Consider the following 24,491-nt stretch of genomic DNA (forward strand, 5'->3'; position numbering starts at 1 on the left):
AAAGAACTAAGACACGCACCTTAGTAAAATGCTATGGAAAAAAAACCCCAAACAAATAGGACATTACAAAAGATTTCTTAAAGTTTTATTTATAAAGGTTGACCTACCCACGTAACAAAACTAAGAGGTGAACAAACACTGAGTAGTGTTTGTGTATTGTAGAACCTGCAACCCACAGGGAACTTCCTTTAGTCTCTGGACAAGTGATTTTTCCACTGCCACGCTGCCGTTCGTACAACTAAGAGCCTTCCCCTCTCTCTGTAAGAGACATTGCATCGTGGTCCAGTCCATTCAAGCAAGGGTCTGAAGCAGCAGTATTTTCTCATTAATGCAGAACCTATGCAAGACCACCATGAGATTCTCCCCACAGCGCGAGACCTGGCGCTCCATGGCCAGGCGGAAATCTTCTTTCACTCCTTTAGTTATACCCCGGGTAACTGTGTGATGCCTTAAGCCATGAAGGAAAGAAAGACAGACAAAATCAAATAATGGTTATTTGGTGCACTACAGCAATTTAAAACATGCTGCATGTCACTTACTTTATATTTACTGTCCACCCCTGAGTTTATATAAGGAAAGCCAAATAGCCTGTGCTATGCTGTTTTTTAAAAATCATGTGTTTAGTAGCTTACAAGTCTTTCAACAGTTAGAAGTTCCATAAAAGTCTATGCTCTCACTGCTTTGATTATGACTGTTGGGGGGCGTAAAAAAGGTGTCCTGGCTAACAGGAAAATCTGTTCTCTTAACCCAGCATGTACAGAGTTCTCCTTGCTTGGGGAAAGTTTGGGGTTTTTTTTCCTCTCCACCTTTGCTGTCCAGACCCCTTCCTCCTTTTAAACACTTCTTTCTATAAAGGGTTGGGGTTGAAAGAAGAGTGAAAAGATGAACCTGCTTTCTCTGGAGGAAAGGGACAGATAGCTGCCACCATGAAGAGCAGAGGGCACCTTGTACCAGTAGGAAAGCGCAGGAAGGAGCGATATAATCCTGTGGGCACTGATGACTCTCTGACTAACGAAAGGCGCAGTGAACGCTTCACAGGCCAACACAAAGCCCAAATCAAGCCAGGCTGTGAGTCTCCACGTCAGTAGAAGCCAGCTCTTGTGGAGGTACTAGGCACCAGGCAGGGATTACATTTATTCTGAGCAGAAGTTCAGGACCTGTTTTCAAACAGAACAGAGGTCCAGCTACTGAGCAAGCTAAAGCGGTGCTGGCTGGGGAAACTCTTGGGATATTGCACTGTTAAAGGCCGTTCGTATGAACGGTTCTTTGTCCTCACACTGGCCTGTAGCACTCAATACCTAAATCTTGTCCTTAAAACAATGTCCTGCAGTGCCAAAGCACTACACTTTGCTTGCACTGGTCCAGAACTGGTTAAGTAAGATCAAGACTCTATAACATCTACCTGCAAGCCCCACTTGGGAAGGGAAGCAAAAGATATACCCTGAAATGAGAGCCCTAGCACTGCTAAAGGAGCAGCATAAATTAAATTAGAGAGAAATGCATAATGCTAATATTGAGACAAGTCCAGAGTCATGGGCAAGAAAGGAAGAGCTGGGCCGAACCCAGCAAGCACACTGGAAGACAGAAAGGAAACAAAAAATAAAGGGTGAGGGCCTCTATGCCAATCCAGAGATGCTGGAAATGAGAAAGTGAAAAGTCTGGGAATTACCCTCACCAACAATGCCACCCTACCTTCACTTAAATCAGCAAGTCCAACTTTTGAGAAGAGAGTTCTCTGCTAAAACAATAGAGACCTCTGTAATGTGGAAAAGGCAAAGAGACTAGCGTGGAGACTACTAGGCAATTCATTGATGAGCTAGGCTGAGTGAAGCAAAACTGCACTGAAAATACTCCAGCATATTCAGAGGTTATGGGATAAGCCCTGTTTTCCATCTTCACTGTCTTAAATATTGCTGGCAGCCGAGTGCTAAGGTCAGTTACAACCTAAAGGACAATATGCAACCTACAGCTACTGAGCAAGCCAGCTGCACTTTTGAAGATCTGTGTCATGTAACAGCTGGAAAACAGAAAACAGAATTCAGAACAACTTAAATGAAGAAAAGTAGCTACAAACAGATCTAGCAACCAGTATCTTGAAAAGAAAGGGTTATACTTTTGCTAATACACAATTGAACATCGGTATAACGTTGGGGGTTTTCTACATTTTTGTTTAAATTCAACAGGGTTATTAAATTGAAAGGACACGGATACTGGCAACTTATGGGAAAAAGAAAAATAAATGTTATAATAGAACAACATGGTTTGCCAGGCAATGTAGGCACAAATGGAGGAAAAAAAAATATAAATATTGAGTAACAAATTGCTGAAAACCATGGGCAGTAAAACATGTTGACAAAACACAGCACACTATGAGTGGGGTTTTTCCACTTTGTACCTGTCAGCAGTCTGTATGCTGGGCTGTAGCACAGGTATGAATTCCTGCTGCAGTAACCCCATGGGAGGGCTAGAAGTCCTTTAAAAAACAGCAAATAGCAGCATTCAAACACCCACACACCAACTTCCCCTCCGGTGCAAAATGACTCTCCAGAAAAAGGAGCAACAAAGAACTAGGGTGAGACCACAGAGCAGTATGACCACTGAGCAGCCAAAGGGGCACGGGACCCTAACAGCATCAAGCATGCAAATATCCCCAGATTTCATTGCAAGGCTGTTCTGCAACTGTGGTCTAAACATATACATGTATTTTTGGACAGTTACACCAGGAGAAAGGACAGCAGTAGGTGCAAAAATGAATCACAGTTGCACTACAATGAACTGTCGTAGCTCTTCCCAGGAAACATGTCAATCACAAAAGATTTAATCAGAGGAGCACTGCAGATACCGCAGCTTCCCCGCACAGCCAGCAAGAGCGCGTCAGCGAACCAGGAGAGCCCACAACCTGGAGTTAAGGGATTTGCGGCTGAGCCCAAGCCAAGTGCATGCACAGCGGGTGTCGGCCAAGTTGAGTACATGACAGTGTTTGTTACAGGTTGCCCAAGTATCTTTTCATTAGCCCACAGATGGCCTTTTTCACCTTTTCAAATTCAATCCCTATACAAAAATGGCTGTTAGAGGACGGCACAATGTCAAAGCACAAATACCCACTCAAAGCAACCTCCCGTTTATGACCAGTGCCACATGAACTAGCTGCCAAAAGGTGTCTCAGCTGAAAGGGAGTTTGTTTTCTCTGTGAAGTTAAGTCCCTATCTCTGTGTGCCATCTATAACACAAGATAATAACCTCACATGTCCAGCCTAGAGCAAATCCGATGCCCCACCTAAGGAGAAATGAGAAATTTGGTATATAGAGAGCAGGTCTAGTTTCTTAACCTAAGTCTCCCAAAATGTCACCTAAATCTTGTTAGGCACCCAAGTACTGAGTGCATCGTTCAGCCTCACGGATGCTAAGGAGGGAGCAAAGAAGCAAGACTTGGACTTACATACCTATAGCATCAAGTTCAGCGCCTACCTTCAGATCTCACAGGTGGGCATTCTGGCTGGTATCAATAATTTATTAATGACCATGGTTGGAGAGCTATGCTTATAAAAGTCAAATAAAGGCGGAGCATTTTAGTAGTACAGAAACACTCTACAATGCAGCTACAATAACCTGAAATAAAATATTCACAAGAGTTCTTCAGTCAAATGCAGTAATTTTTCAAGAGTTCTTGGCATGAATGAGTCCAGTACTTGCAAAAATGGACACGGGGAACAGAAAATACAAAGGAACAGCAAGGTGTTACTGGTCCCAGAGTGGCAGGTGTTTGCAAAAGAGATTCTGCACAACTGTGTCTTCATTACTGTTTGCAAGATCTGCAGTCAGAACTAAAAGTATCCAAGTGCACAATCAGAATAAAAATTACACTTTCAAGATACTTTGTTTCACTTCAAACCAACTGAGCTTTTTCTCCTCTGTCCCCAAGGGGAGAGGTGATGACAATGAGAGGCAGAACGCTCAACAGCCTTCACATCAAGTTTACATGGTTTGGTAGGCTAAGATTAGACCAATTAAGGTAAGATTATCAACAAGAGGAGCATGATATTAATCAGTCATTTCTTGCATATTATTCTTTTCCTTTTTACCTCACTAGCTAACACAGCCGCTGCTGACATGTATAATCAGTAAAACTATGAAACTTGGCTCGCCTAGAATGGAGTTCAAAAGCACTTAGTGGCTGAATTCAGATCTCATTGTAGAAGTCTTGTTGACACTGCAAACAGAAAAAGCTGCTTATATCACCAGTTAAAGCCAAAACCATGGACCTTCATACTCCCACAATGGATACGAGCAAAGGGAACGCTTACAAGCTGCATATATATTTTGCAGAACCTGATTATAAGTCTGCAGGCTACCAAAAATGTTACTCCAGCTTTTGAAAACCACACTGCTGTTTGCTTTCCTGGCTTCAGAAAAATTAATATAATTTTCTATAAGTATAAGGTACTGAGGAAAAGTACTGGAAGAGGAACGTGGAATTCACCTGAGGAGAAAATGTCCTGCAAGTCACAAAACAAGAGGCTGTCCTTATAAAAACTATGTAACACCTGTAACACATTTCCCATCAATTAAGGTGCAGGACTGCTACATACATTTATGCCAAGGAAAGATCAGACAAAGGAGAACTGCTTTGTCTTTGGTCTGCTGTGGCAAACTCACAGAGCCTTCCTGTGCATGACCGAACAGTATCTGAGCTGACCCTGCTAATTATTGTGCCGACGCTGCAGCACTCATACAACCAGAACCGGTGACAGTTTTGAAAGACAAAAGCCAGTCTGCAGATTTTGAGCCTACCAACAGTTGGCCCAGGGAACAGGGCTGTGCTGGTGCACTTTATCTTAAACCCCAGCTGGGGGAGGCCGTGAGCTAACCAGTGCTGCTGAGGTCAACACTGTTGGGTGACAACATCCCTGAGCCTCACAGCCAGTCCAGCTAAAAAAATACCTGGGGTACCAGGGGAGTAGACATCACCTCTGATTAGTGGACTGTGCCCTGAACCCTCCCTCCCATCAGCTCCCTGATGAAGTGCTTCCTCTCCTACAGTCAGCCATATAAAAGACATTGCACACATTTTCCAGCTGGATGGGATATTTGACAGTTTTGGCTCAATAAGCATGAAGAAATGGACCTCTCTTCTACAAGTGTTTCCATCATTCAGGAAACGTAACACTGGTCAAAAGGAGACCAAAGAGAGGTTTCCGTCTTGCTAGAAACACTGCTCGCTACCTACTTCCTGACTGGTAGGGTCAGAACAGTGAGTAACAGCTACCACACCAATAAAAGCTGAATCGCAGAGAGATAGTGCTGAACTAATTCAACTAACTTGAGCTAAGTTACAAGGCGCAGTCTTCATTGCTAAGCCCTCTTGCTGACAAAGCTTATTACTTAACATCGTATGTAGCGCAGCATACCCTGATTCTTGTCTTCATACAGCTGGTTACAAGCAGTGAGATATAGCAAGGGTAAAAGTTTGAAAATCTAGAGCTTAAAAGATAAAATTGTCTCACATAATTAAGCATTTTTGTTTCTTCTTTTTCTTTTCTTCAGTTACACCTAGTATCTCATTCCTGTGTTGGTTACCTAGAACTCTGGAAAATCTATTTACTAGTCCAAATTTGGATCCAGTTGTCTGATGTTAGGCTCCCATTTTTTGAGAACTTTAGCCTATTTCTCGTTAGTGAATAGCCAGAATACACTGACCCAAGCTGGAATTTCAACAAACTTTAGCAGTCCTCCTCTTACACAGCAAAATACCACAAGTTCTAATAAACAACCAGGATATTCTAGAACATTTTGCCACTAAAACCCAGCAGCAGATACTTGTTCAGTCTTGACTCAAAACTAAGAACACCTAGGAAGTTAATCCAAATTATTCATTTCCTTCAGCATCTCATAATAAGCTAAGCAGAATAAGCTTGTTCAGTACATAGCAAGAGATGACCTGCTAGTTCTGACAGAAAGGTTATTAGAGTTTACCTGGAGTGTAATTTAATTTATGTTTTATACCTAAGTTTTCCACCTTGCAGTGGTCTTTCATAACTTTGTTTACAACAAATAGTGCTTTCTGTTCAGCATTACTGTTAGCAAAATTATTAACAACATCTTGCACTCATGCCTAATTATTTAAAGAATTCCTGCAAAGTGCAAGTGTCTGGTTGAAAAAGCAACACTGTAATCGCCTTAATATGAATCATTCTAAAGCAAATGCCACACAAAGTTCTGTAGAAGTAGGAGTTTAAAGTTGGAAAACCCCCAAACACAATTCACAGATCAGCAGGAGAGTCAGAAAAAGAAACTCACGGCCTTGTCTGAACTCCTTAGCCAACTCCTTAAGTTTAATCTCAAAGACATGATGAACTTACTATCCAGAAGATTACATGAAAGCAAAGACAACCAGAACATACTTCCCTCCCTGACCCATTTTCTTCCCAAACAAAACAGTAAGTGCTTTTTTATCCTTACTTGATCAACATTGCTTGATTTGGCAGCAGTTCAAGATGAATTTTCCCTCCTTCCTGTGTTCTTAAATAAGCAAATTCCTCCAACATATCAATATCTGAAGAAAACGTTAAAGATTTGAGTAGGGAAAAAATGATACAGAACATTCCTCTTACCCCTCACAACTGAAGCCACAATGCTGAAAGGACAGTCAAAATGAACAGCTATTGAAGTATCTCATTCTTAAAAGTGATCAAGATGATCACAGCATGCATTCCTAATCCTCCACAAATGCATGAGAAATGGCTTTTTAAAGTGCAAAATACACACATTAGTCAAAAATTTCTTTTCTTTCTTCATATGTACAGTGAGACAGAGGTAAAGAAAGCTCATCTCTCCAAACAAATTCGCTGGTTGTTTTTACTTCCTTTTCCTGCACTGCAGGTTATCAAAGCAGCACATACTGAGGCTGGGACAGAAGGAAATGCACATACCACCCTTTTTAGTTTTCTATTTTGGTCCCTTATTTAGTTTTTCTTCTTTTTTTTTCCCCTTCCTTTAACACCAGAGCTTTTTCAGTTGTCTCAGACAGGAGTTAGACCCCTTGCTTCCTGGAGACCATGGCTGGATGTCTATTTAGGTTAAACACTAAACTGTCAATGTGTGTGTATACTGATCGAAGCATATGTCAGGTATCTGAATACAGAAATCAGACATGCTTTGCATGAACTTTGACAGAGCTCCTGATCTTACTCAACCCAAAAATCCTCCCTACACAAAGCATTTCATAAACAACAGACAAAATCATTCAACTCTTTGAAGCACAGGTGCTGCTCTATCATTTTGGTTAACAACCTTGTAGCATAGTGCCCTACATGTCTCACTGAAAAGACTTCCATCACTTGCAGGAGCAGCCTAAGCTGCTACTGTTTTTCTGAATGGCCGTGCAATTGCAGTGTACTTACAGGTACTCTCAAGTGCCAGAACAGGTGACAGGAGGCATATTTATAGACCATTGTGCACCGCCACCTATTAAAAGAGGCTTGCATAGTATGAAAATGATGGAGAATATGATTCACGGAGAGAGCTGCTGCTGAAACTAACAGCTTTTTCAACACCCCAGCACATAGTTTTGGATGTGAAAGACCGTCTTGGTTAGAGAAAGGATACTCGTGACATAGTTGAAAAAATTCTCATACTGGAAGTTTCCTTGTTGGCAGATTTTGTTGATGGCTTTCAGGAACAAGTTCTCGCCCCTTGGCCACTCATGCTGAAGCAGAACAACTACGTGGCCCAGCGCCATATCATCTCTGCTGTCTGTGAAAGCTCTGAGCTTTGGGGAAAAAACTGACGTTGAGACAATCAGGAAACACATGTTGCATTTATATATATACACCTATATACAGGATTCATCTCACCTACATCTGTGCAAATATAAAAAAGTTCTTTAGAAGCGTATTTCATTCTGCCCTAATATACACATTTAAAATAGGTTGGAAATTTCCACCCAAATGCCAAATTCTCTCCACTGACCTATAAGGGAAGTCTTAATAAAGACAAAAATATTTTAAGATTAATTCTATCTTCTCTGTCCAAAACTAAAATGAATAGGAGAGAAAAGAGAGAACAAAAACTGTCCTCCATCAACCCTCTCCCCTCCCCCTGAAAAAAAAAGACCCTCCACAAACCCATTCAGGTGAGAAGCACTCAGGGCACAGCCCTTCGCACCCAGTCACACCACCAGGATAAGGAGTTTCAGGACCCCAGATAAATAAACTAGACCTCAGAGACACAAGAGAATTTGAAGCCTTGACTATAGCTTACCTTGAAACAAGCTAGCAATAAATGAAGGCAGTAAGGCATGATAGCTCTACTGGTACATGGCCAAAGCTTCAAATCAGACCCTGCAACAGAAGAACAGTTTATCACACACTTCTTTAGGGGTCTCGTGATCATCTTAGTTTAAAAGAAATTAGAATGGAGCAAAATGAATCTACAATTGCTAAATCTCAGGTAGGGAGGAAAACTTTGAAGGTAAATTACAAATTATTCAAAATATGAAGTTACATATTTTAAATTTTTTTCTTCATTTCTCTTTTCCTGTGGTAGGACTTTGTTACCAATATACTTTAATGGGTTCCAGCAGAAAAAACACTCACAAAACCAAGAGGGGATAAAGAACTTCCTCCCTTTTCATAATACAAAAAGAGAAGAATTATCTACTCAACCGAAATGCATGAACAAAAATTGAGCTGACACTGAGCTTAGGGTAATAGCAACTCCATACCTTTCCGGAATTTAGACTTTACTTTAGGTTGCTCCTCTTGTACTTTACCTCCTTCTTGTACTGGAAGTAAAATACAGCACATGAGGTCAAGCACTTTTTCGCATGTTTGCTATAAAAAGAAGAGAGACGTGATAATGCTAGGTCTAAATCAAAGTTCTTAAAATTCAGATATGTTAATAACGATTAAAAATTTCAGACACCACAAATGCAAAAAGCAATCACAAAATTCTCTGCTAGAACTTGAGTGAACTTAACATGTAACTTAGTTTGGCTGAGCAAAAAGATGAAGCTGTCATTAAACAATCTCTGAGAGCCTACATAAGTCATTTTAATTGTGAAAAGTATGTATTGGCATTCTTCATTTCGAGAGTGTAAGAACAATACAACTGCAATCAAAAACTATTTTATTTTGAAGGATTAAGTTTTTAATGAATTCTTAGAATAGTTTTTAAAAGCTTGTTCTGCCCATGGTAAAAATAGAACAGAAAATGGCAATCTGACAGCATGAAAGAAATGCAATGAATTTTTAATGTTATTTCCTAGAGACAATAAGAGGTCTGTGGGATCTATTATCACATTTCCAATGAAAAAGTAGTGAACTGAAAGGAAAAAAAAGACTTGTCCAGTAGTACTAGCATGACACTAGGTCCTAAGAGACCCAGCCTTTATTATTAGTGCTGGCACTGACTGACCTCAGAGCCCTGTGCACTCCTGTAATATTAAAAACACGAAATAAGTACTGCAGAGGTAAAGCAAGTTCAGAGGTGAGGCCAGACAATATTGTTTCTGGAGTCTCTTATACTGTCAGCTGGTAACTAATTCTTTTCTAAGATGATCACTGAAGTTTCTTTTCTAGAAACCTTTTTTTCCCCTGCCACATGCAGCCTATACCTAAGAATTTTCCCTCAATATTTAGAACTGTTTCAGTAAAGTTAAAGAATTCAAGTTACATTTACAGACAACTCAAACACTTGTAGCTATGGAAAAGCATAACTAAACCCCCCAAATCATAACTACCAAATAAACTATGTAAGAGAGATGCTAATGGACAGTCAGTTAATGTGCCAGAAGTGCAATTCTTTTCCCTGTGAAGCATGGATTTTTCAGGAGACCCTGGTTTATGTCCAATACCCCGCTGAAAGCAGGCTAAGGGGAAAATTCAAAGGAAGAAGACAAATGGGAACCACAGGGCCAGATGTGTGGAATGCTGTACGTACCCGATATTCTCCAAGGGCAAAGTGGCATGTTGCTAACTGGATTAGTGCTCTCTGATTTTCTAGTGATCCTTGTCCTGTAATTTGCTGTGGAGAATGAGAGCCCTGAAGAGCTGCCAAGTGATGTAGGCTGCTAATTGCTTTTTTGTACTGCCCCTTTAAAAAAAAAGATACAAAAAGACAGTGTTAGGGTCTTCTGCATACAATGAGTAGAAAGATAGAAATAAAAATTCCCTTACAGGAAGCTTTCAAAACAAGTCTCCAAGTAACAGGGCTTCAGAATTTTAATCTAGCAGAGCACTCTCCAGTGATATGCTGTGCACAGGAGTGTGGATTGATCGCTTGCAAAGCAGTGAGAAGACAAGCAGAGTTCTCCTTTAAAAAGCCTGTTTACAAAATTGCATTTACAACTGAAACAAATAATCATGCTCTTCAGAGTTAATAATTACTTTATTTAGACTAATAATAGCTCTTGTTCAGGTACAAGTACAGGCAAAAACAAAAGACTCCCAAAGGAAAAATATAAAAGAACAAGCTTTGTTCTATAGATGGTGTTTGGAATGAGTACAGTCAGCCTAATTTCTAAAGAGGATAAATTTTAACTGAGATGTTAAAATCTTCTGCTGTTTGAAAATTCTTCTAATTGTGTTCTAACAGAATGCACTGACAGAGGAATAAAATGCACTTTGCTTCCGTAACACTATGTATATCTACTGGTCAAAATGACTATGCAGAGGTCTTTTCCATATTCTAAAACAAGCTGGACTCAACAAACAGCTATTGGGACAGGAATGGCCTAAGCAGGGTACCTAGCTTGTGGTAAAAATGGTATGATTCCATTCCCAAAAGGGTCATGCTCTAAAGGATAAAATCAGTAGACACTAAAGCAGTCAAGCTGGCTCATCAGAACAGCTATTCACTAGAATGAAGAGCAACTTAATGGTGTCATTTTTACTAGTTTATACTTTATTTTTTTTACCTGGTAGATGATCATGTCAGTAAGAAAGATTCTTAACCAAAGCCAGGTGTCTGTCTTCCATGACAAACAAATTCTGGTGAACTCTGCATAAGTGGTCGGAGAAGAAAAAGTAAAAAGTCAAAAGAGAAAACAAAGCTTTTCACAGCTTTGGGTTAAAAAATCAATTATGTAGAAAAAAAATAGCTGAATTTAAAAATGAAAAACCGAAACAGTAGGAGTGTCAAATCTTTCAACTACAGGATACTCTCTTCCTATATTATCATATTTTGATTATACTTCTCTTCACAGTGTCCAATAAATCTAAAAGCAGCTAGGTGGTACTGTTCGCCTGCTTTGTAAAAGAGAAATTTGTTTTCAGGATTACCACACCAGATATTATCTGAAAGGAAGAAACACAGTAAAGACACATCATCTTAACCATGAACTGAAACAGCCACCAACAGCACATCCTCACCAAGTACTATCAACACTACTGCTAACCAACTGCTCTCTCAGTAAAAGCTGCTTCCAAGAGAAGTGGGGGTGAATCAGCAAAGATGCATGAAGAGTGAAACGAAATCCAGGAACAAAGTATTAAAAAATGCAACAACTGATAAAGCTTCTTACTGGAACTTCGACCAAAAATACCCAGGACCCAAAGTAAATTCTATTTTAAGGACTGACAATGACAGGAATTCTACTTTAGCAATAGAAAATAACCTCTATGCACAGCAGTGAAGCCTAAATGCAACTCTGCCTGCAGTTAGCTTTACCTTTGTCAAGTGATTCCAGAGAATAGAGCAGCTCCCAGCTCTCTCTTGCCAGTTTAAAGCTCTCTAATACTTCAATAGAGTTTGCAAGATCTGCCTTGTTTACGGTAATATGGCGACTTCGTGCCTTCCCAGAAGGATCCTCATCATCTGAGCTCTGCTTAAGTATAAAACAAAAAGATTAACTTCTTAATTTATACTTATTTCAAAGGACTCTGAAGTCACAAAAGTTCAACTGAACACAAGAAAACAATTCTGTACTAGAGATGCCAAGGTTCTAGTTTAAGTACTTTTAAGTGACTTCTCTTAGCTTGTTTTAATATTAGAACAATCTGTTTCGCTACCAAACAGATAAACAAGGTTTATACCTTGTTTATACCACACTATACCAAACAGGTATAGTGTGATAAACAGTATTCACAGTTCCAGTCATGAAAAGTCAATTATTTGGAAGTTTAGCTGTAGAACACCTGATTGCTATAGCTGTCATTTTTAACAGCTTCTGCAGCCTCTGCTGATCTCCTTCAAGTTAAAGTATTCACATCAGCACATACAAGTCTACAGCAATTGCTACAAAAATTGTTTTATTCTTGCTGGCTTTAGCCAAAAAAAAAAAATATATCTGTTTGCAAATTGTGGTCATAAACAGCTACTCCAGGGTAGCTCTGAAAAATGTGTCTATTACGTCTGTGTCAAAACCACTATTCCCTAAACTCCAGTATCAATGCCATTCTTATTATGAACGAAAAGGTCTAGAAAAGTTACCATTGTTTTTTCTCTTCCCTCGGCAAGTTTCCTCTTTTTGTGTATGTGTTTGTTCCGATCAATATCTGTGTCACCATAGATGTTGGTCACATCCTCGAGAAGAACCAGCGGGGCTTGGTTTGGAGCATTTGGACCTGGATTTAAAAGATAAATTAATTCAATATTGCTTTAAACTGATCTGAAATGTCTCATGCCTACCTCAAGCTGGTTTTGTTTCCTTCACAAGTAGTGATTATAAGGCTAGAGAAGACAATCTGAAATTAATTCACTTAAATTGCATAAGCTTAAACTATGCTGGTAAAGCTATGGTTTTCTCAAAGCAGCCTTACAGTAAAGGTCAGGATGCATTTACCAGATGTCACAAGAGCTTGAGAGCTTCAGAATATCTTTGAATCCTTTTCTTATGGAGAAGTCACAAGATCTACTCAGGCAGCAGCTGTTCTCTCATCAAGCATTATTTGCTTTTATGTAAGTACAACTATTGAACAGGTGACCAGAACAAATGGCTGTGAACAGCCACAAACATGGTGAAGCACAGCAATATTCTCAAAACATTCCCATGAGAAACCAAAGCAGCATGCTAACAGGCACTGATGCCTCAAAGAAGTGAGTGTATTTTATCACAAGACTTCCCTAGCAGGATCACTCAGTGTCAGCTTTGCCCCCACTGATTTCAGTGTACAGAATTAAACTTTTAATGGACTGCCAGGGTCCATCATCACCACCCAAAGCCTCTAGAGAAGCCTCATTTTGAAGCACAGAAGACGTAACTTCTACTTCTACTGGTGTCACAGAACACCTGGTGGGATCTGGTACCGTTATTACAGGCCTCAGGGCTTAAGTTTCATTAGATAGAAAATAGGAAGAACACTTCTTAATCTCAAACAACATTGGTAAATGGTCACTACTGAGTAAACTTTCCTTCTGAAAACACTTTCTCCTATTGCACAATCAAGTTGTATACAGATGTGCAGAGCTCAGGCAAAGAGAAATATAAAGGAAAGGGGAAATCCATTAATCTGTTTTCCCTTTTTGAAATTTTCACCAGATAAGACAGTAGGGTGGACAAGTATTTTCAGTACATGCATTTCTTCTCTTTTTATTTGCAGAAAGATATGAGGCTAAGGCCTCATTCATAATTGCAAAGAACTAATTTGAGAGCATAGTATAAGGACAATGCATGTCATCTCGACATAAAAGAGCCCATATTAAGCTTTTCCCATCTACTCAAGGAGTCCACTACAACAGAAGTTAACGTTACAAGAAACAACCAACCTGGTGCGCCTAACAAATAACGTTATCTCCTTTGACTAGGTTCAAACTAAATGTCACCACTGAAACGACCCCTACACAAAGGCTACAACTCATTGAGATCACCTCTCCTGTACCATCATGTATTTCACTGTGCTGGAATCTAACTTGTGTGAACTGAAAATAGAGCCAAGTCATTATGCAGAAAATAACATCTATGAGAAACAGATATGAAAGCACCACAAACGGGATGCTGGAAGAGTTTTATTACTAGAATCTCAAGAACTGCCTACTTCAAACACCTGAGAAGAAAGGAGCGGGGTTTTCTTTTACTCATACTAATTTGAATGAATACCTGTTAAGTGCTTTGTTTTCCAAAGGAACGTTCTCTTCTCACTAGCAGGCAAGTGCACTGTAGCCTTTATTCCAAAACCTCCAGTCCTAAACAAAACAAAATCTAACCTCACCCTTGACTTGGGCTGCAAACCTTTTCTTACATTACTGAAAGTTACACAGCCATACAAAGAACAATATTGTGTTTTTCTAACTGAGCTCTAGAATCTAAGCTTATGGAGTTCTTAATTGATTTCTAGCAGAGTGTTATAAGAAAACCCCTAAAAGCATCAGTCCAAATAGCAGCTCCTGCCAAGCCTGCAGGCAGCCTGAAAGTTATGAGAGGTGTGAATTGCCTTGTTCATTTCTCAAGTCTCCAGAAAGGCAGATATGAATTACGTAAGAGAAATGCATGGACAAGTTTTCTCTCAAGAGGTTTCTTGCAAGCCCATGTACATGAAAAGAAAGTCACAGATCAAAGCTCAGAGCTGTTGGATTAAGGAGGTGACAGCTTTTTCCCCAACACTACGCTTCCAAAATACATACGATTCTACATTTCTACTGTGAGCCTACCAAAGAGGAGAAAAAGCCCTAATGATAGAAAGGATATGAAAGGCACTGAATACCACTGGACTTTAATGCTAAAGCAGAAATGAGTAAAAGGTGTCTTGGAAATATTTTCCTGATGTCAGAAAATGACAGAGGGTATCAGAAATGCTGCACTGAAGGGACTACATTCTGCTATCTCAGCATACATTCTTTTTTTGGTGGTTGAGTCTGAAAACATGAGCTTTAACATACTCAGTTGTACAACTTGGAAAGGAACATTTTCACCAGTGCTTTACTTCCTTTCTTCCTCAACCCAGAATCAAGCAGCTAGAACTATATGCACAGCTACAGTATCTCACTGTCCCACCATAACGCTTCTTTCCTCTGCATAGAACAAAAACCTCAACTCAGTTAGTTCCTGTATTTGTTGAAGTGACTACATGTTCTTTACATACAAGTTGCCATTCGTCTTCCAAGCTTAGCCATCTACTGACATTGTTTCAACTGATTACCCAACTTTCTCTAGAGTTGTTCAAAATCCATCATTTGTATTAAGTGTTCCATTACTCAAATGATCATTTGCTCCACGCAGGAAATTGTGATGAAACTTACGAACACAACACACAGAATTAAAATTGTAATTTTACCATGAATCCTTAATTGTAGTATTAATAAATACTAGTTACCTATGGTGACAATTGTTATTGTTGAAAGGAATTCCCTAGCAATGAGTGAAGAAGCAGGAAATGCACACTATTAAGAGCTGAAAATTCCTCACTATGATGCTGTTTATTTCAACAAGTTCTAAACAAACTGGAGGTTAAAGAACTTCCTTCAGCTTCTGCGCCATCCCTGAAAAGTCCAGTAAATCCCTGAAGAAGCAATCCAAGGTGTTCCAAGCATTCTGATATGTCCCAAATGCAGATTTGAGTGGGTAGGAAGAAGCACAGGGAGTATTCATACTTTAAATTTTCAATTTACAAATCAATTACGATTAGGATTAATGAGCAAAGCACACGTTAAAGATTATGCATAAACCATACAAAGAAAGCCAAGCTGGAAGCTTGTGAATTTCAGGAAATCTTTTCCTATTCAGTTTTTATTTGATTCATTATAAATTTGCTGTGTGCCCCTAATGCAAAAATATCTTCACTTATTTTGTGGAAGCTTTTTGTACAATCTTTTGACTGAAGGAAGCCGGGAGAACGTCAGCTTCAAAGAAACAGAATCAGAGGAGAAAATGAAACAAACATGATGCTGATGGGAAGAGCAGGAATGAACCCTAGGGATGCTTCTCATAACATCTGGTCTGTTACTCTTCTCTTTGCTAGGCAACTACCTGCTGCTGGCCAACATTGACACGATGCTAGGTTAGATTGATCTTTGGTCTGATCCACTAGTGCAGTTGTCATGAACTACTTCTGCTGGTAAGACTAATGGCTTGGGAGAATTTTTTAAAAAGACCCATGTCACTTTGTAAGATGATAGTTTCAAAAGACTAATGAGAAAAGATCTTTCAGATGTTAGCAATGAAATCACAAAGAACTCATTACAAAAGTTGAAACGTTAGAAACTAACCTTGAAAGAGCGATGGCTGGATGTTGCTGACATACTGGAATGCATTTTTAAAGAAGACCAACATCGTGGAATACACTACTTGATTCTTGTATTTAGCGTGTGCATCACTATCAAAGTTACTGATGTATCTGCAGAGGTCTTTCATTCGATGCAAAATATCACCAAAACTTCTGAGAAAGAGAAACAAAAAGAATTCAGGATGTTACACAGACTCCAAAACTAAAAGAAAGAATGCACAGTGAATATGAAAAACTTCATGTTTTGGCTGAGGAAATGCCCCAGCTGCAAGTCGGTGGAAGCTGGGAACGCACGCCAGTAAAACTTCACTTAACATTTACTGTGTTTCTCTTTGCTGAGGCACCCAGGGAATGATACCCCACAGTACTATAGTCCTTATGCACAACTTTCATCAGCAAAGATTTAGTTTAGAGACTAATTTGAAAGTGCTACCTGGTTCCATGTTTTTGCTTTACACTGTACAGCCTTGAAAGAAAAGCTGCACTGAATTTACACAAGACGCCCAAATGTTAAAGTCCTCCTTCAACCCACCTCCTTAAGAATTAAGAAGCCAAATTCTCCTTGAGAAGAAATTCCCATAAAAGTACACATTTCTCACCTTCTTCCCTTATCCATTTGCCATTCACACCTCATTCCCACCACAGACAATATTTTGAATAGCCTCTCCCAAGGATCTGTAATCTGGGATGATTTCTCTGTGAGACCATCTATTACATACTTCTGAGAGCTACGCTTGCTTGGAGACATAATATCAGAGGAATCTTGTGAACCTAGGAAAAGCAGCACATTTTTCTCTTCATAAAGAAATCAAACCAACTCATTTATTTTCAAGAAGGAGACATATAAAAATGTACATTGGAGCTTTCAGGGTGACCATTCTTTACTGAGAAGGCTAACAGGGAGCAGTAGGCATTTCTGCCTCCTCGTACAAGACAGCTGATAGGCTGGATAAAGAATCTTGGACCTTTTGTCCTACCTCTCACTACATACGTTGGAGCACCATGAGCATCATGAATAAGCAATTGAATAGGTATTTGGGTATCAAAGAACTAAGAAACATCAAATACTACTATTAACCATGACTATGGGATATATTACATAAAAGTAATGCATTCTCCATTTATGGATGCCACTTCAGCAATATTCAAATACATTCTAAGAAAGGTTAATTTTGTAAAAATATTCTTACCTTGATATTGGCTTTCTGTCTGCGTAGATCTAGTTACATAGTTGATATAAAATTCCGCTGCTTTATTCAGATATTTATATAACAAGCTGGCAGGAAGTCGAACATCAGGGTTGTTAATTATTAGAGGAAGAACGTCACAAACTAAAACAGAAAACAAACCACGGAATCCTTTAGGTTTGTGGGATTTTTTGTTCTGTTTGCCCTAAGTAAGGTTTCTCAATCAGCAGTGTAGGCCTCCATCTCTGGCTGACCATACACCACAAAGGATCACAAAGGACCTCACAGGAATGACAGGAATACCAATTTGTACCATATGGTCAGACTGGCCTAATGTGGCCTGAGCCTCTTCCGACTAAAGCGGTTTTCTAATCTTAATATCTTGAAAGTCATTTACTGAACTCAGAATCTTGCCATACTAAGAAGTTGTGTAATACAACAAGAACATTAATATTCTCTTACCGAATAATTTTCTAAAACAATTCACTGGGGATTCCTGGTCTTCAATACTTTCAGCGTCTAACAATGTTTCTCCAAGGCCTACCTGTGTATGCAGAGGTGAGAATCAAACACTGGAACAGTGGTTTTAGAAACTTTTTGAACTGCAATTCAATGGAGTTGAACAATAATTCAGTGCACGCATAAGCAGCAATTCACTATATGGCAATTGCATGTGCCAGTCTCTAAATATGCAGTTAAACTATCCCTACTTAGTAACTGGTGAAATGCAATGACAAAGATAGCAAAACAAGACCAAGAGAAAAATTGTGCATGCTATTGTATCAGTAAAGACGTACAGAGACAGGTGCAAGTGATGGAGGTGCCAGCCCTTAAAGTTACAGCTTGTCACGTGAGCTGTGGTAACTGACTGTGGCCTCTGCCTGATGCTAGTACAAGCTAGAACATGCTAATGCAAGTCAGTCTCAGAACTAACACGTTTTACAGTCTATAAACCATTTTTAAACTATCCTTAAACTGTCCTTAAATAAAGTAGGTCATCATTTGAAGAGCTGCAGCTGCAGTTTCTTAAGTCAAAGCAAACACACTGCTTGTTAGAGTCTAGTCATAACCTCAAAGCACTCTACCCTCAACAAGAGTTCACTGACGAAAAGCTGAAGCAATATTCTTTCGTAGACTACAATACTCTGCTACGCTCTTGCTCTACATTCGTGCTCTCCTCCTTTTTTCAAAAAAGCATGGAATATTCTTTGCCTTTACAAAACAAAAAATTGTTTTATTTGCTTCCATTTGTTTTCTGCCCAATTCTTTCCTGGTGGTAACCCCAAGATACAGCGATCTGAACTATTAGCTACAATTAAACATGAATAAAAAGACTCACTCCCTCACTAGGCAAAGGAAAACACATTTCAGCAAAATCTCTAAAAATAGAATGCCAATATCCTGAATAGTTACTCTGTGCTTCTCTTCTCTTACCCCGTGTTGCACCACAGTCTCTGGGAAACGTCGCAGAAGTAGTAGCAGCATTTCTGCCCTTTCTAATGTGTTAAAACACTGCTCTGTGGCCTTCAGTAGCATTTCACACTGGACCCGACCAGGAAGGGTTTCAAATAATCCTTAAAAAAAAAAATTAAAATGTTTAATTTGCTAGGTCTGAATTGTAAAGGTGACTGACAAAGGGCAGACGACTAGTCAACATCACCTTGCCATGCAGAGTGAGAGAGATTTCCTTATACTTTTTTTCTGCTTTTAATATCTATGCCTGGGAAAAATCAGCTGTTTCTTTCAGAGGAAACCATATGAATATTTATCTATGTTTATTCAGGTGCACAGAACTTGAACTAACAAGTAAGACTGCTAATGAGCTGAACACTGAAAATTCTAAACCTTAAATATTTGACATTTTAAGATGCTTTTTCAAGAATGTTCATTTATTTTTTTACTTACATTCCACTTCTACAACTAGTACTTTCATTATTAAAAGGCATTTTTTTCAATTTAAACTTCCAGTGAGACACTAAAGAGAAACCAACATATCCTCCCTGTAAGTGTTATGTATTCTGAGAAATAAACATACCCCATGAAAAAGCAAATGTTTCCTTAACTGGAATAGCCTGTATGCAGTTACACACTGCTTATCTTTAGAGCTTCTGAACCACATATTCAAACAGCAGATTATATTCTGTCAGATGTATATCTTGCTTTCAAAACTGCCTGTAGTTGCCAGCAGTGAACGCCAAGCCCTCCTGGTCACTGTTGATTTTCATAACCCTCACTTCATATGTACGAATTCACCCCATTTATGATTATTCATTGTTCTCTGCAATCAGTGGGATGATGATTCGTAAGTCCCATTGCACTTATTCCCTGTGCAATCTCTTTTCTAAGCGCCTGTTGTTCTGGCAGACTTAGTCTACCCATATCAGAGACACAGCAATGGGAACCAGCCTCTCTTGACCCTTTGCATTTCGTTTCCTGAATGAAGTCTCTAAGGTTGAACTGAGCAAAAAACTCTGCAGCTCATAAGCAAAGTTAAAAAGACTGGCATTTACTTGCCACACTAGATATGTAACCAGAGGGCTTATCTTTAGATCGCTTCAGGACTCTCCCTATTCACTGAATAGAATCCTTACCTCTTAAAAATTGTGTCTGCTTGTCCTGCGAGTCATTCCTTAATGCTGACGTAATAACGCTAATCTCCCTCCATACGGCAGGTTGGTCTGGAAAATTCACAAACCTGTAATAAAGTTTGAGGCAAGGAATGCACGGTGACCTCAAATTCTGTTTCCAAGACAAAACCTTCCTATGAAAGAATGTGCATGGGCAAATGGAAAATAAACCCTTCCTTTTTACTGTTTATTTTTAATTAATAAGAACTTTCCTGCTTAATTTATCTACACGGATTTCTAAGAACACTCACATTATGTTTTTGGGAACTCCGACATTTACAAAAACAAGCACCTGGCATAATTGTAGAGCTCCAGCCCTGATTACTTACATGTCGTAGAGCAGCCTGCCTGCAGACGCTGTCCTTTCAGCATTCCTCTCAATAGTGTACATCTCATACTGTGAGATGGAAGAACAGAACGTTAGCTTTCTTGAATATGTCTATGAATCAGGTTAGACCTTCCACTCTAAAAAACCGCCCCCAATTTGCCACAGCAGTCTGAGTAACAGGAAATGAAAGGATTGCAACGTTTGCTGTAGAAATTTGGAGTTGAGTTTAGACTATATAAACACACATTAAATTAGGCATAAACTTCTGTTTGATAACATGGATACTCTAATATTAACACACTCCATGTATTTTTCCACAAATAAAAAACTTTGTGAGAATTCAAAGAGTTCTTTGACCAGGGTTTGTTTCCAGTGGAACTCAGTGCAAAACCCCAAGCTATTTACAAGATCCACAGGCAAGAGAGGTACTTCAAATCTTTATTGGAAATGGCTGTTCTTCTGCAACAGCAAACCCAAACGTTTCATCACGTGCAAACACAAGAAACAGAAAGGGACCTTCCCCATAGTTATTAAAGAAACAACGCTTCCGCCTCTTGCACAAAAGGGTGGGGTTTATTGCAGTGAAACACAACGAGCCGCCCCAAGCTCGCCACTTCATTTCTAACCACCGGACCCCACTGCGAGAGGCTGGGCAGGGCCCTGCGCTCCCCAACAGCTGCCCTGTGCGTTCGGGGTTGGGGGGCTGGGGGTGGGGGGGAGCGAAAGGCGACGAAGAAAGCCTTGCAGAAGAAGGTCGGGCCGCAAAACCGGGCCGCTGAGCGCGTGCCCCGTGACGGGCGCGGGGCCTGCTCCCCAGCTGCGCCCCGCCCCTGCCAGGGGAGCCGCCCGTCTCCGCGCCCCCATTAGCCGAGCCGCCCGTCAGTCACGCAGCGCCCGCCGCAAGGGCGTGCGGGGGAGCTCCGCTCGCGCCGCGCCCTCACGTTGCGCCGGTGGTGGCCGTTACCTGTATGTTGAAGTCAGCGGGGTAGAGGCTCCGCGCCGTGATGAGCCACGCCTTGGCCGCCCATAGGTCCCCCGGCACCAGCTCGCGGGCCCGCTTCACCAGGAACTCGCAGTCCCCCTGCGCCGACATCTTGCGCCTGGCCCGGCCCGGCCCGGCCCGGCCGCCGGGCGGCGCGCATGCGCCCCGCTGCCCCGGGGCGGCCTGGCTCCGCCCAGCCCCGCCCAGCCCCGCCCCGGCGGCGCCCGGCTGAGGGGGAGTACACCGGACCGCCGCCATTTTGGGAGCGGGCGGAAGGGCGCTCGGCCTAGGGCGCCGGCGGGCTGGCCATGGTGGCGGCTCGGCTCCGCCCCTCCCCGCCTTGCCCTCCTTGTTCTGTCAACCTTCCTTCTCTCGGTCCCGGGATATGCTTTTTTTGTGGTGGCCGCTGGGACGGAGCTAGTGAGGAGCAAGGGGGTGCAAGCACTTCGGTAGGGGTGGGCTGAGGACGGCCTGTGGAGCCGGAAGTTTGGGAGTCAGGAGGAATTCTATGGCCAGGGAGGGCTACAGTGATTTCATACATCCCAAGGCAGCAGTTTGGGCTCCCGAAGCTTGTGACTGACCATAGGGAATTTTGGGAGCAAAGATAAAAGGGCTCTGCTCTTCAGCCTGTGGCAGCTGGTACGATAGCTGCTGGGAGACTTGCCAAGCTGCCTTTAAGAAACCGGTCTTCTAGCCTGGTGGGCAGTGTCATGGGTACAATAGCACTTAGAGGCAACTGAGTTAAAATTATTGCTGTTAGTTGCAGTGGAGCGCTGTGTTCCTGAAGTTGGTGTTGCTGCAAATCAAAGTCTGCTTTAAAAGTCTGAGGCCATAGCACTACTGCCCGGGCTAGTGCTTCTCAAAGGTTCTTGTAGCCCAGTACCAAAGTCACCAAGAGCAGATGCCAAGGAAAAGTGGGACCTTTCACCACAGAAATGCACCTAGACTTTGACAACTTGGAATCGAGACTTGCTTGTTATAATTAGTTTTCAGTGTTAAGATGCTTGATTATAAGCCTGTTTCCTTCCTTTCTGTTAATTACCTCAAATGTCACTTTCTCCATTTCTTTCTTTGTCACTTTCTTTGTTTGCTCCTTTCAAGTAGGCTGTTTCTGATGTAGCAACAGACCTTACAAACTTTGCACTTGGGAACCTTCACTCATCAAGTCCATAAATCTCCATATCTAGGAGTTAGTGTAATAATCCGATTAGCAAATAGTTTTAACAGACCCCTAACCTCTATTACAGGTAAGGGGCAAGGTCCCTGTTTTCCTGCTGAGGTGGCTGTGGTATTTTTTTGCCTTGTTCTTTCTCAGTTGTTGCACAAGGCCCATAGATGCCTCACATTATTCTGGTGCATGTGAAAATGTGTTCTTACGGTGCTAGGCTGCCACAAATTTTCAGCTGTAGTCTCTCTGTGAGGGCTGGGAACTTGGTTTCTCAGCTCCTCTTTTCCATACTGTTGTCAATTCCTTCTATTCCAAAACCACCAGCAGCATTATGTGAGGAACTTTCCACACTGTTTTGGTGGGAGCCTTGCTTTGATTTCACTCTGTAGCCACAATGTTGGGCTATGCTTGCAGGAAAGATGCCCTGTGAAAATTGGCAGACTTCAGCATCAGGTGTGCTTGCAATGGGCCTGCCCTCTGAGGGAAGGGGCTGAGTCCAGACTAACCTTGAACTGTAAATATTCCATGCCCTGTTTTGATTTCTTGCTGCTGTACTAACAAATCCTAATTAGGGATCCATGACAGATGGTGACAAGACCAACTATTGTGCAAGTGCCTCACTGAAAGTGGTTAACCCTAGCAGCGCATGCTGGCTGCAACAGGATCCTGTTCGTGGCCCCCTTTCTTGGGGCTCTCGCCATACACCGGTCAGTTGGAATTTGAAGGAGCACAATGTGATTAATCTGCCATTCAGAATCTGCTACAGCAGAAAGTCAGCTGTCCCTTGTAAAACAGATATCTCCTCTTCTTCCTCTCCTGCCCCTGCTATTGGATCGACAAACTGCTGTAGGATGGCACATGACTTCACAGCCCTGCCAATCCCCTGCAGATGCAGCAATGTTAATCGCTGGCTGGTGCGTAGGTCTATCCAGAGCTCTTCCCGATGTACTTGTGCAGAGGCATACATCCAAATAGTGGGGGAGTGTGTGTGTGTGAAGTTTGAGAGTTTTGCATTGTGGGGCTGAATACGGTAACAAGGTGGTTCATTCTGTCTCTTCAGAAACTGCCCAGCAAGGACTGATGGGCTGGTTGTCAGTCCCCATATGCTGCTTGTGAGGCCAGGATCAGGATGCTACAAGAGTGAAATGGATGGCAGTGGGTTATCAGAAGTTGCTTTTGAAGCGGAATGGATGTGTGAAGAGTCCTCTGCAAAATTTCTGGTGCAGAATCACCCCTAAGACACCAGCGAGGCAGACAGATGGCAGTTTTTGAACCAGTTTCACAAGGTGTCCTGAAAGCAAGACGTAGCTGTATTTAATCCACTAGGCAAAGGGGAGTACCTCCAGTGAATTAGCAACACCCCTTTTTTTCTTTTCCTTTTTTTTTTTTTTTTGGTGACTGCGTGTTAGCTGGATACTTTGGGGTTTTTTTATAAAGCTGTGAATAATCTTTTTAATTTTTTTCCTCAAATGAAGTACTCTGTGGCCTCTTGCATAGATTTGTTGAATCCTTGATTCTGCATTTTTTCCTAAGCTACACCTGTGTGCCAGTCTACTCAGCTCCTCCAGACAAGGAGGAAATAAAAGTTCAAGTTTTTCATCATACAGTGTAACTTAACACCAGGTAAGAAGCCTGAAGAGGACGTAGGTGAAGGTAGGAGCCACCTGAGGAGTGTTCAGGCTTGGAAGAGTTTGCTGATAGACCTAACAGAGGACTTACGTTAAGGGTGCCCGACCCGTGGGCTTCGGAAGTAAAACTGTTTGCTCTGTGATAGTCTTGTACATACAGGGCGGGTGGCAGGATCAGAAGAGTTGCAGGGTATTGGGGCAAGTGACGTTAGCAAACGGGAAACACTGCTTACGTTTTATTTGTGGATGAGAGGAAGGGGAGTACTGTGGTTTCTGATAATATGGGTACTGGGTCTCTATTAGGTGAGAGAGCAGTAGTATTTGAAGGTGCTGTGATCATAAACTATAAGTATTAGCTGAGCAGGTTGATGTGCTCTGTTTAGGGCTGTTACTGTACTAAACCTGAACCACTCA

General features: G+C 41.3%; 2 protein-coding genes across 5 annotated transcripts in view; one reads left to right on the forward strand and one right to left on the reverse strand.

Moving 5' to 3' along the window:
* Window positions 1-68: 68 nt before the first annotated feature.
* INTS10 (integrator complex subunit 10) lies at window positions 69-21,449 on the reverse strand. Of its 4 annotated transcripts, none has more exons than XM_064450126.1 (18): window positions 21,264-21,449; window positions 20,301-20,368; window positions 19,936-20,039; window positions 18,779-18,918; window positions 17,807-17,888; window positions 17,348-17,488; window positions 16,757-16,928; window positions 16,141-16,310; window positions 12,430-12,563; window positions 11,668-11,821; window positions 10,916-10,998; window positions 9,940-10,092; window positions 8,723-8,831; window positions 8,260-8,339; window positions 7,606-7,768; window positions 6,460-6,553; window positions 2,396-2,473; window positions 69-448 (listed from the first exon to the last, which is right to left on the reverse strand). In XM_064450126.1, the coding sequence occupies exons 1-18, from the start codon at window positions 21,390-21,392 to the stop codon at window positions 292-294; spliced, it is 2,211 nt and encodes a 736-aa protein (XP_064306196.1). In that variant the 5' UTR covers window positions 21,393-21,449; the 3' UTR covers window positions 69-291. The 4 variants fall into 4 exon arrangements, with proteins under 4 accessions (XP_064306196.1, XP_064306195.1, XP_064306198.1 ...); XM_064450125.1 differs by having other exon boundaries at window positions 11,668-11,824; XM_064450128.1 differs by lacking the exon at window positions 2,396-2,473 and having other exon boundaries at window positions 21,264-21,447.
* A 1,615-nt stretch (window positions 21,450-23,064) lies between these two features.
* Window positions 23,065-24,491, forward strand: part of CSGALNACT1 (chondroitin sulfate N-acetylgalactosaminyltransferase 1) — a 48,515-nt gene continuing 47,088 nt past the window's right edge. The window contains exon 1 of the mRNA XM_064450138.1: window positions 23,065-24,072. The gene's annotated coding sequence lies outside the window, so the exon portion shown is untranslated. The remainder of the gene's footprint in view (window positions 24,073-24,491) is intronic.

Source organism: Phalacrocorax carbo, chromosome 4, assembly GCF_963921805.1.
Source record: "Phalacrocorax carbo chromosome 4, bPhaCar2.1, whole genome shotgun sequence".
Classification (NCBI taxonomy): Eukaryota; Metazoa; Chordata; class Aves; order Suliformes; family Phalacrocoracidae; genus Phalacrocorax; species Phalacrocorax carbo.

What these genes read in the sequence shown, in the direction of transcription:
- INTS10 (XM_064450125.1), bottom strand. Translation starts at nt 21,392, where the DNA reads ATGTCGGCGCAGGGGGACTGCGAGTTCCTGGTGAAGCGGGCCCGCGAG. An exon ending in CCGCTGACTTCAACATACAG is followed by an intron (nt 20,369 to 21,263) that starts GTAACGGCCACC and finishes TCCATCTCACAG; the next exon opens with TATGAGATGTACACTATTGA. An exon ending in AGACTGTGGTGCAACACGGG is followed by an intron (nt 17,889 to 18,778) that starts GTAAGAGAAGAG and finishes CTGCATACACAG; the next exon opens with GTAGGCCTTGGAGAAACATT.